This window comes from Poecilia formosa, unplaced genomic scaffold (assembly GCF_000485575.1).
Source record: "Poecilia formosa unplaced genomic scaffold, Poecilia_formosa-5.1.2 Scaffold278, whole genome shotgun sequence".
Taxonomy (NCBI): domain Eukaryota; kingdom Metazoa; phylum Chordata; class Actinopteri; order Cyprinodontiformes; family Poeciliidae; genus Poecilia; species Poecilia formosa.
Window position 1 is genome coordinate 159,913 of NW_006800217.1, and position 12,906 is coordinate 172,818.

The following is a 12,906-nucleotide window of genomic DNA, read 5'->3' on the forward strand; positions in this document are numbered from 1 at the left end:
TGTGTGTGTGCGCGCGTGTGTGTGTGTGTGTGTGTGTGTGTGTGTGTGTGTGTGTGTGTGTGTGTGTGTGTGTGTGTTTGTTTGTATGCAGCTCTGAATGCATTTGGACAGGAGCTCCCGTCGAGCCCTCACGGCTGCACTGAGGGAAGCTGTTACCCTGCAACTGGAAACCTTCTGATTGGACGAGCTGTCAACCTGACTGCCACCTCCACATGCGGTCTGGATGGACCGGAGCAGTTCTGTATTGTCAGCTACCTGCAGGTGAGGAAATGAGTGCACACTCAGTGGGAAGATTGGAACAAAATTCATACTCTGAAGGAAAGCTCCAAGCAAAAAAAGGGAGTAAAAGTGGATAATTGCACTTGATTATTCCAGATCAGTTTTGATCATTTCAGGTAGTTTAGCTCATAATTATTGTGCATGCTGTGTCAGAATGAAGTGCTGGTTTAAATTCATTTCTTTAATCCTGAACTTGACCTGATTATCAAGTCATCAGTCCTCCATACAGTATATACTGTGGCTTGCAAAAGTAATACCCCTTGAACTTTTCCATATTTTGTCATATTACAGCCACAAATTTAGTGTTAAACACCAACACAAAGTGATATACAATTGTGAAGTGGAAAGAAAATTATACATGATTCAAAACATTTTTATATATAAAAAACTGAAAAGTGTGGTGTGAGAAGTCTCAAATCTTTTGCAGACTCCAATAGGTTTTCTTTCTAACATTGCCCTGAATTTGACTCCGTCCATCGTCCCGTAACTCTGACCATCTTCCTTGTCTTTGCTGAAGAGAAGCACCACAGAGCATGATGCAGCCACTGCCATGTTTGACAGTGAGGATTGTGTGGTCAGAATGATGGACAGTGTTAGTTCTCTGCCACACAGCGTTCTGCATTTTGGCCAAAAGTTTAATTTTGGTCTCTGACCCTCATGTTTGCTGTGTCCGACATGGTTTCTGGAAAACTGCAAATGGGACTTCTTATGGTTTTCTTTTAACAATAATTCTTGTCCCGTGGATGGATTCTCCCACCTGAGCTGTGGATCTGTGTTTGGTCCAGAGTCACCATGGGCCTGTTGGCTCTCTGATCAGTGCTCTGCTTGTTCAGACTAGAAGTTTAGGTGGACGGCGTCGTGTTGGTAGGGTTACAGATGCGTGTATTTGTACTGAGATTGTATTACACACAGGTGTATCCTATTAGACATTAGCAGTTATCAGGCAACTTCTGAAGGTAATTGGTTGTCCTCAGAGAAAATGGGGGCTGAATAGTTTTGCACGCCACTCTTCATTTTTTAGTTTGCAAAAATGTTTTGAATCATGTACAATTTTCTTTCTATTTCGCAATTGTATACCACTTTATGTTGGTCTTTCATGTAAAATTTCAAGAAAATATATTTTTATGTTTGTGGTAACAGAATATGGAAAGGTTCAATGGGTATGAATACTTTTGCAAGCCACTGTATATGAAGCCATCCTGTCAGGAGGAAAAGAAAACTGCAGTTATGTTTTCTCTTTTCATGCTCCTCCATCAGTCACTCATCACTACTTCATCTATAATTGTTCATCTGTCTGTTTGTTTGTAGTTTTGATGAGTGAGGCCCCTCCAGCTGTTAACTCACTAGCGGCTCCACCCTCTTTAAACACACACTCTGTTTTTGTCACATTTTCTCTTTCAGTTTATCACATCTTTGTTTGCTGTTCTGATTAGCCCAAAATTAAAGCCAGATTTCAGTATATAATTTTTGTTGGTTGCACTTCACCAGTGACTTTGAGTTTAATCCCTTAGAGAGGCTAAATGTGTAGCTGCTGGTCTCATTAAGCAGGGTCGTGTCATTGCTGTAGCCTACATATATTGAAGATTACATGCATATGCTGAAATATTAAAACTGTATGCTTGAATATGTATTCAAAGAGTCAGGGTATGCTAGATGAAATACAACTTCTGACAAAGAGAATTATTTAATTGAGTGAGCTGATTTAGTAGGATATTAAAGATTATGACCAGCATATAAGGAGATTAAAACTACTTGCAGCTGCAGATGGGATCCGCACAGAGGAGAAAAATAAACATGGTGAAATACTCTTATAAATATTGTCTAAGGGTACACTCACACCAGCCCTGTTCAGTCCACTTTAAACAAACTCTAGTTGATTAGCAAGTTTAGACAGAAGAGATTCATTCAAATACTGGAACTACCTCATCTTCCGCTCCTCCAACAAGAAGAAATGGGTGTTGTAACAAGGGCTGGATTTGCAAGGATGTGGGCCCCTGGGCTGGAGCCAGTTTTGGTACAGTGTTAACAAAGGAAAAATTAATATACTTATGCAAACTATAGGACATTAATAGGTAGCCCTATTCATCAGCAGTATGTTTTTTTTAAAAGGTTTTATTGGCTCAACTGGCCTTTATTTGAGAATGGGTAGACAGGAAAGTGGGCAATGAGAGAGGAGGAAGACACGGGGCAAAGGTCACCAGGCTGGGAGTAAAACCTGTGACATCTGCATTGAGGACCAAGACCTCCATATGTGGGTTGTGCTTTGCCCCTTCAGCACCACAGAACCTCAATCAGCAGTAGGTTGTAATTGTTAGATACAGGGTATCTAACAATTACAACCTACTGTACCTACTGTAACTGAAAACTATCTCAAACATATTTCATGAAAAGTAAGAGAAGCATATGTTTGGGTTAAGCTTCTTTCCACAGTGGGACACTCTGCTAAAACATCCTGCACACACTGCACTCCTCCTGGCGTTTTCACCATCATGTTTACATTCATCCAGCTCACATCCGTGCATTTCCGCGCACCTGCATGTTTGTGCCTGCACTTCCACTGCCTCAGGGCAGGAATATTAACCACTGTCAACTTCCAGGTGAACATAATTGATGCTCTGTGCTTTCTACACCCTTACTTACTACAGTACGGGTCAGGATATTGTGACAGCCTGGTATGTCTGAAGACACTTCAGAGCCCCACAGAAAACATTTGTCATCCAGCTTTCAAATGTCCACGCTATCATCTGTCACTCATGTTCAATGTATGTTTCCTGGGTAGTGTTTTTCTGCTCTGCAGGATCAGATTTCAGGCTCTTTTTTTTTTTTTCTAGTTTTCTGTAGAGCGGAAGTATGTAAGCTGGTTGTTGTCTACTATTTTATCTCTCCTTTACTCTGTAATCGCTGCATATTATTTGCTTTTTCTCAACGGGAAATGTGAGGAAGGGGGGCGTGAATGAAAAACTAAAGAAAAGAGACAATCACTGAGGAGAAAACGGCAGCAAAGTCTCAGTTTCACAGCCTGAGTTGAGGTACAATGGAAACCAAATGAGGGAGGTGGGATGTACTTTCTTTTTGTGTTTGAAACTACCGTTGTAGTACGACAAAGAAAAGTGTTGTCAAATCAGCTGCAGACTTTAACCAGTGGATTGTTGAAGCGAAACCCTTTAGTTCAGCTGACCAGGCTTGACTAATTGGAGACAAATGAGAGCTGAGAAGAGGAGGGAAGGGTCTTTAGGGCAACATCAGCAATACAGAGGGCCTGAAAGACCAGATTAATTAGGATCTGGCTGATATGTCTTCACTTCACAGGCATCAAAGTCAAAGTAGTACTTTTGAATCTAAGTGTTGGCTCTTACAGGTAAGATGTTTGAAATTGTATGACTTTGATAGGTTCTAAGGAACATTGTATTAATAAGATCCAGCTCACATCCGTGCTCCAGGTCTCAAACTGGTGTGTTATTCTTTCATATGTGCACAGGCATGTAAAAGTTGACATGCATGCACATCCATGACTGTGCTTCCTTTCCCGGCTCAGCTGAGTCCATTTCACAGCCACGTTGTTGTTGCCAGCTTAATCACCCTTGACAACAGCCTAATTAAGAGACGCTGCCCTGGAATCCACCGGTTCTCTGTGCCAACTTCCCCTTATTTCTCTGTTTAGCCCCAGTTTGCTCCATCTGTGCCCCTCTTCAAGGCCTCTTCTCAAATGAATCCCCTTTTTACCCCACAAGAGCAATACTGCATCCTCGTCTCAAATCAGCTTTCATTCAAGTCTAGATACAAATGTCAAGAAAATATGCTGTCATGGTTGGGGTTGTTATGAGAAGTGCATAACATTTGACACAAGTCCAACTGTTCTCTGGTTTCTTCTGATGCTGAATATGTTGTTTGCCTCATCAGGATCCAGAAAAGTGTTTCGAGTGCGACTCCCGTCGGCCATATGATCCCTACCACCACAGAAACAGCCACCGCATCGAAAACGTGATCTACCTCACAGACCTCAATGGGAATGAGAACTTTTGGAAATCTGTCAATGGTGTGCATTTACCCTTCAACGATGAACACACGCATGATCAGTTTGCTTGTTGCCTCTGTTTTCTCGTGGTACCTGTGTCAGGATCAACAGCTGAGACTAAAGGATTTGTCATTTGTTCATGACGCATCTTGGTGTGTTCGTCGCAGGTAAGGAGGACGTCAGCATCAGACTGAACCTTGAGGCTGAGTTCCACTTCACACATCTCATCATGAAGTTTAAGGTACGTTCCTTGTAATTTGATGTAGTTTGAAATGTACCTTTATCTTTCCAAAGCTAAGTGAAAAGAAATTAAATAAAATTATGTTAAACTCATGATGGTAATCAAAGCAAACCACTACATAGGGCTGAGGTTAAAGACTGCAAAATGAAGGTGTACTGAAGCAGAGAAACATCTAAAAGTTACAGGACACCGAACCCTTGAGGAATGCAGTTTGAGACCCCGAGTCTAAACCCAAACTAAAGTTGCCTTTGCCTTTCTGTCTCTGAGTGTACTGTATCTGCTGGAGACTTACTCAAGCCTGTTTGTTTTGTACACCTCACTATCTGTTGGCAGATCTACCATAAAGCAAAAGCTTTAGCTAAATCACTTAGACAAGTTGCTCTCCTGACACAAATGACTTTGAATTCCTATTTGTATTTGTTGTCATACAAAACTCACTGATGACTTTGACTTGTGCTGTAATAATTTCTGTGTTCGTTGAACCTCTCCAGACTTTTCGCCCTGCAGCTTTGATCATAGAGCGATCAGCTGATTTTGGCCGCACATGGCGCCCCTACCGCTACTTCGCCAAGAACTGTACCAGGACTTTCCCTGGCATCCCCGCCAATGGCTTGCACCATATCAACGACGTCATCTGTGAAGAACGCTACTCTGATATCGAGCCCTCTAAAGATGGAGAGGTACACTGGAAAATTTGGGACTCTAAGAGATTATTTATTTTACTAATATCACACAAACTCAAATAAAGCAAATTGCGCCTTAAGGCCCTTTACAGGACAAACAGATCACAATTGTATGTGGGGAGCTAGCTAACAAGCTAATACAAAACAGTTGAACCAACACGCTGACACCATATAGACAGAAAAACACTTTAGCCCCTGTCACTTCAGTTTCTCCACACCGGGGCACACTGATAAATACCTCGGGCCACAAATCAATTTTATCCACTAATCTACATTTGCAAAGAAATTAAAATCTGTACATTTTTCCCTAAAAGTTACTCAAATAAATGCAGCTGAGTAAATGTAATGAGCACCCACCTCTGACAATGATAGATTTTGGGTCTCAATTTCACAAATCAAACTTTTGATTTATTTTTTTAATGCCTAAAATTAAATTGTAATATACTTTTCTCCAACTTTTTTTCCCTAAACTATTTTATTCTGTAATAAAGGTCATTTTTAAAGTGCTGGATCCAGCAATTCCAGTAGAAGATCCCTACAGCTTGGAGATTCAAGGTCAGTGAAGACTTTATGTGTATGAAACAATAACGTCATCATCAGTGTATAATGTCACCTTGACATTTTTGTCAGTTTTTATTCATTAACAAAACCTGTCAATTTTTATTTTCATGAACAAAACCTGTTTGAACAAGCCATTTGCAAACTAAGGCTGCATGCTAGGGGAGAACCCAGATCAGACAGTGAAATAGTTTTTGCCTCCTGATAAGAAGATTCCTCATTAACACCTGCTATTAGCATGCTTCCTGTATTCCACAGACTTGTTGGAACACGAGAAAACATCCATCATCACGAAGGTTGATGAATCAGCAGTATGAAAGCTGATAAAAAAATAATCTAACCAGCCAAACTGCATTATATAGAATGAGACTCAACTTCATCTGTTTATCTTTATGTTGCAACTACATTTTCTTAAACAAAACAAAACAAAACAAAAAAACACATTAAGGTAAACTTAGACAAGTAGTCTGCTGTTTACCTCAAACTCATTAACAGGTTGGCCCCTAAGGCATATTAATATGGAGACACAGGAAAAGTGAGTTAAAGAAAGGTATCACACCTACGATTGAATTATATTAACTGAGTAAACTTCAATGAGTGACATGAAAAATACTCTTTATTACATATCAACATACATTACCATGAAAAGTATTGGCCTCCTTCCAGATAATCTTTGTTTTGATTATTAAGTGTCTCCACTGTAATTTTCTTCTTTGAATTAAAAAAGCTCTTAATTAAGGCTATTTTGATCTGGTTTTTTCTCTTCAGAACTTTTGCGTATCACCAACCTGCGCATCAACTTCACAAAGCTCAACACGCTGGGAGACGACCTGCTGGACCGCCGTTCGGATGTTCTGCAGAAATATTACTATGCCATTAATGAGTTGGTGGTCCGAGGAAGCTGCTTTTGTTACGGACATGCTTCAGAGTGCGCACCAGTGCCAGGGGTAAACACCCATGAGACTGGCATGGTGGGTTAACAGACTAATACACTAGCACAGATTGCATTGTGTGTGTTGAAGTGAGACCAACACCCAAATGTAGACTTAAAGCTGCAGTATGTAACTTTTGGGAAAAAAAAAAAAGAAAACACATATATATATATATAATATATATGTCGTACACATTTGTTAAAACTGTTACCATATCCTGACAGTATTTATGAGACAGATGATCTGGGAAAAGATCGATCTCCTCCTCCCCCCGCCTGAACTTCTATTACCATCTGAAGAAATACACCACTCCCAACCAAAAACATCCAATCAGAGCAAAAAGGCGGGTCTTGGCTCTGTCAGTCAACTTTATGTACTTGTTGCTAAATGTGTTCAAGGCAGCGAAATGACTTCCTGTTACAGGAAAACTGCAAGCATTTATGACAGGCTCTGCTATCAGGAAGAAGCTGTAGTGGAGCAGAGAGTAAAGGGAGCAGTTGGATAAGAGGGTTGAGCAGCGCTGCACAGAGGGGTGACTGATGGCGCTAAGATCCTCCTCCTTGCTCTGATTGGTTGTTTCTAGTGAGCCCTGGAAGAAGGCAGAGGAGTTACATACTTCAGTTTTAAAAGCAGAGGTTCAAGCTGGTGGAGGACTAGCTGCATTAATGAAAATAATACAAACTGCTAAGCAAAGGAACACACAGTTATGGATTTATCTTTTCAATATTATACTGATAAGCTCACATATATATACCTACATTCCTATTAATACTTGGTTAGATGTGCCTGAGAAAGTTACAGATGAACTCTGACAACAAGCTTTGGACATTATTCTGGTATGATTATATCACTATTCATGGCATAATTTGTAGGTTTCGTTTTAAACTGACTGCTCTCTGGACTCAGAGCTGACTTGTAGGGATAGCCTTTACATTCTTCAATGTGCAGGTGAGTGCTTACTTGAAGCTTAATGTGTTTATTGATTCCAAGCCAGCTCTGGTGTGTTTGAAATCATTGTCATGTTGGAACACCCTTTGTTTTTCTAGATGCCGCCCTGGGTGGTTGCCCATTAGTTGGGTTATGTTGGTCGAGATCTCAACTGTTTTTGGACGCGTTCGCACTGCTTACCTATAATGTCCTATGAATTCACACTAATTTAGTAAAATGTATTTTGTATTTACATGTATTTAGCCACAAAGACACAGTCCAGTGTCTTTATCTGACATCTTACAGCATTTTATTGTAAATATTATTAGATTAAATCACTTAATGGATTTTGTGAAGCTAAACTTTAAAATCAACCAATGATCTTTTTTACAATCGAATATTAAAATAAAAATAGTCTTGTTACCTGAAACCAGAAGAGGAACAAAATAAATCTAATATCTATTCTAGTTTTTAATGAAATAGTCTCATTTGATCTTGTTTTTCCAGGATGTTGTAGCATTTTTATCTCATAATTCTCTGTACTCTGATTCATTAGATCCATGGCCGCTGTGTTTGCAAGCATAACACTGAAGGTCTGAACTGTGAGCGCTGCAAGGTTTTCCACAATGACTCACCTTGGAGACCAGCGGAGACAGAGGACCCACACACATGCAGAGGTAGACCATCCATGCACAATCTCAGCCAAACTTTATAAGATGTTATTGATCATGAGGTTTTTCAACGAAGACTGAAGCTGCTTTTTAAGTCGATACAATTAATCTTTCATCTGGCAAAAACAGATCTGCAAATACTTGTTTTCTAAGACAACCAACAGGAGAGTGTGTAAACGGACGAGTGATCTTGTCTTCCAAGTTCTACTTGTCTTTATTTTAGGCTGACAGAACAGAATACAAAACAGGAAGAAACAGAATAAACAGCTTCAGTTCTCCTCTTTCTTGACATCTGATGTTATTTGAAATTTTTTAAAATTTGATCCTTGTATTCATCAGCCTGATAGTGGAGGAAAGAGCTGAGCACCCAGAAGCAATTGTTTAATTTAGTTTGGTCCCGACATTGCACTATGACTGGATGTTTTTGGGTCATGTTCCAGCTGAAACGCTAAGCAAGCTTATTTGCACGGTACCAAACATACAAAGGAAAATTCTAACTGTGCTATAAGAAAAAATATGATCAGAGATTCCAAAAAATACTTCATCCTTTAAAAAGACGAACAAAGCAACATGTGAGAGCATTAAAACATGACACATAAACACACAATGAAAGAAATGAAAAAAATTAAGCCGTTTTGGCTAAGCTGCTGAAAACATTCTACATGGTTAAGTAGAAATTCTCAAATGTACCAAGACTCAAAACCATGCAAAGTTTTTCAGAGCTTCAAATTTAATTTTAAATTCTAGACTTTTACAATCAATGAGCAAGTGCAGAGAGTTTTAGGTTTTTGTCCAGGACTGTCTTGCAGCTCCATCCACTTTATCAACTCTGACCAGAACCATACCCACAGCATTACTTTGCCAACACCATGTTTCAACATGGGGATGGTGTGTTCAGGGTGATGCGCAGGATTAGTTTTTTGCCAAACACAGCACTTACATGCTGTGTTTGGCATTTAAGTATATAGGCGGGTTTTATATATATATATATATATATATATATATATATATTTCTACATTTTCAACTCCTTGGAAAAAACGACTCAGTGCATCACTACTACTTTGTGTTGGTTTGTCAGAAAAAATCTAAGAATTCTTTAGACTTTATTTTATTTATTCTGTTTATGTTACATAATATTAATTTCCTGGATTTTTTAAACCTTCTTCTGCAGAATGTAACTGCAACGGCCACACAAACCAGTGTCACTTTGACATGGCGGTGTATTTGGCGTTGGGCAACACCAGCGGTGGAGTTTGTGATAACTGTCTGCACAACACAATGGGACGCAACTGTGAGATGTGCAAACCATTCTACTACCAAGACCCCAACAGGGATATTCGGGACCCTCGTGTCTGTGTTGGTGAGGTGTTTTTATGTAATAATGTTTTTTTTGTTTGTTTTTTTTTCCCAAAAAAAAAAAGGTTTTGTTGGCTCTAGTGGCCTTTATTTGAAAGTGGTTCGACAGGAAAGAGGGTAATGAGTGAAGGGGAAGACATGCGGCAAATGTTGCTAGACTGGGAATCGAAACTGTGACCACCGCCAGTCAAGGGACTATGGCCTCAATACGTATGTTGTGCTTTGCCCCTGTGCCACCACAGCACCCCTATGTAATTATGTTTGGGACATGTTGAAGAAGATTTTAAGTTATAATATATTTTGGAAAATCTCTGGCTCTATCTTCTCACGGATCCCAGGTTCTCCCGGCGGGCCGAAGTGAAGCCATACAAAAAACAATGAGTGTTGACGTCACAGAATTACAGAGTTTAGTCCAATAGAAGACAACGTATGAAATTACAACAGAAACTGCAGAACAACAGAGACATACATTCATTTACCTGAGACAAATGTAAAAGAAGAAGGAAAGAAAGAAAGAAAAGCAAAGATGTCTTTGGAGATTTGCAAGAACAAATCTAATTTGTTACTCTTGTGTAGAAAGTTTTATAGTAAAGGCGTATTCTTGTCTTTTAATTTATTCAAATAAGGCGTATCTTTGCTCATCCAACCAGGAGCTGTCTCTGACCCTCTCTAAAGTTAGAAACTCCCTGCAATTTGTTTTCAAGATCAAAGGCGATTTGTCCCCTTTGTCTAAACAAACTGGAAGCAGAGCTTCTCCTCTACTGGCCTGGACTCCTGCTGTTTTATGGCTTTTTACAGATCAGTGTGAAAGCTGGAACTTCTCCTGATTGTTTCCCACACAGACAAAGGGCAGTTCAAAAAGATCTTGGCAAACAATCTGCTGTAACTACAGGTAAAATAAAGGTCAATAGGGCAGAATAAGTTATTGATCTGGAAACTATAATTAGTCTATTTCAATAAAGACATGTTAAGTTTTAAAACTAGCATATTCTAAATGTATTTTCTTAACAGACACTAACACTGTAGTTCAACCTTTTTTGATCAACGCATTTTATTGAACAAACACTGTATTCAACAACACTTACAACGGTATTAATAAACTTTTAATGTTCTTCCCTCAAAACTGCAGCCCTCCACCACATCCCTAACACAGCAAAATAAATAGATAATATAAACACAAATAAAAAGAATGAAGTAATATTATCAGTATCTCTGTTTTCAAAATAAGGAAAAAAAGGTTAGCATTTGCTATAAAATGAGCTTTGCCTGTAGAATAGATCTGATCTTTTCCATGTAAACATTGTATATGACATCCTCAGTCCATTTCCCATGAGCAGTAAAATATTTTCCATTTCAGTACAACATTCTCCCAGCCAATAGAAGGCAGGAAGCAATTAGGTTGGAACATCGCTTAGAGAGACTGGCGTTGTTCCATTCCAAAGGAGGATCCACTCCAAAGATAAAGAAATATTTCAAGGACAAGGACTCGGAAATACAAAAAGATCTACTTTCACAAGGGGTTCGAAAACTGTCTGAACTTTTGATAACCTAGTTATAGAGCAGTTGATCAGCTGGACCTGAGATAATGAAAATATTTTACCAGCCAAAACAAGGCAAAATCCAATTAGGTTTTAATGTATTTTAGAGAGACTGTCATTATGAGGCACCACTTCAAAGATAAACATAAAATGCCACATAATTTGGACCAGGACAGAAAGATATTTGTATGTTTGCTTTTATCAATCTAGCTTAAGAGCGGTGGAGATGATGGACTGACCAGAAAATATTCTGATGAAAATATTCTGCCAATTATCCTACACCAAGTCCCATCTGCAACATGTTTGTCCAAATATCCTTCCCCTCTTTTCCTGAGCAATTGCAAAGTGGCCAGCTTACAGTTGCCTAACAACTGGAAAACAGTTGGAACATGCATAAGATCAAAGATGTCATCCAAAAGAAATGTATTATTGACATATACATTTTTGAACATATGCTGTGTTTATTGTAGTTTTTATATATATTGTTTTTACTCAAGCTTCTAATTTTCACTAGTAATTTTATTTTGTAGGTGCTAGATGCAGGCCTGTCGCAATCCTGTTGCAATAAGCAATACATTATTTAATTGCATAATAAATTATAATGAACTCAATAATTTACATTTGCATGATTTATTGTTTCTCTTTTTTCTCTTTTTCTGTCAAAAACTTCATGACTGAAGTCTTCAGTCTGCTGCTTTGGCCTCATCCAGCCATTTTTTTGAAGGGCCATTTTGTTTACAGAGCCTTCATAATAATTTTATTTGTTGTTTCAATTGTTTTTGTTTATTTGTTTAGGATATTTAAAATGCCTTCTACTAACAGTGTTCAAAAGGATTTAAAGTTTATTGATCTTTCAGAATGTTTGTTTGTTTTTTTTTTTTTTTGCATTTTTATGTCATTATGTCATCACCTGAAAATGTTCTCAAAGCAACAATATTATTATTTATTGCAATAACTTCTCGGGCAATTTATTGTCCAGCAAAAGTTGTTATTGTGACAGGCCTAGCTCAATGTGGGGAACACGTTTAGTTCCTTTGTGAATAAACTTGAATCTGAAAACTTCAATTCCAGCTTGCGACTGTGACCCGGTTGGATCATTGGAGGGAGGTATGTGTGACAGCCACACCGACCTGGGAATGGGGATGATCGCAGGACAGTGTCGTTGCAAATACAACGTGAAGGGAAAGCGCTGCGATGACTGCAAGGCGGGTTATTATGGACTCAGTGAGAGCGACCCACTGGGATGCCAACGTATGTGTCTGTGTTTATCTCCACTTCAGGCAGCCTTGATGGAAATACTTTCTGGGGCTCAGTGTGTGTGTGTTTGTGTATTTTGCCATCAGCTTGCAACTGTGACCCGCGGGGCATCATACTGATGGATGCTCCTTGTGATCAGATCAGTGGGGACTGTTCCTGTAAAAGATACGTCACGGGTCGCTACTGCAACCAGTGTCTGGTTAGTAATCTGAAGAGTCATAAATCAGGCTGTTTTATTTTTTTACATTTCATACCTGACTTCTGTCCATGTCACATTCTTAAAATAACAACTTCAACTTGAGGTAGAAGGTTTCTTTTCCAGACATGTATCCAAAGCTAAATATCTTAGTAACCGTAGTGATAATTACTAGTGATGTAATTACTAGTACTCAACCTTGATGTCGATTCTCCAAACTTGTACCACTGTTCTGCTGGATTTTCATCCTGG

General features: G+C 39.0%; 1 protein-coding gene across 3 annotated transcripts in view; it reads left to right on the forward strand.

The window, feature by feature from the left end:
• lamb2l (laminin, beta 2-like) overlaps positions 1-12,906 on the forward strand; it is a 54,709-nt gene that overhangs the window by 20,986 nt on the left and 20,817 nt on the right. For all 3 annotated transcript variants that reach the window (XM_007571299.2, XM_007571298.2, XM_016681368.1), the window contains 10 exons: positions 92-261; positions 4,180-4,315; positions 4,462-4,535; positions 5,027-5,215; positions 5,710-5,773; positions 6,545-6,747; positions 8,192-8,312; positions 9,479-9,667; positions 12,273-12,452; positions 12,545-12,657. In XM_007571299.2, coding sequence (XP_007571361.1) covers positions 92-261; positions 4,180-4,315; positions 4,462-4,535; positions 5,027-5,215; positions 5,710-5,773; positions 6,545-6,747; positions 8,192-8,312; positions 9,479-9,667; positions 12,273-12,452; positions 12,545-12,657 — 1,439 coding nt within the window. The remainder of the gene's footprint in view (positions 1-91; positions 262-4,179; positions 4,316-4,461; positions 4,536-5,026; positions 5,216-5,709; positions 5,774-6,544; positions 6,748-8,191; positions 8,313-9,478; positions 9,668-12,272; positions 12,453-12,544; positions 12,658-12,906) is intronic.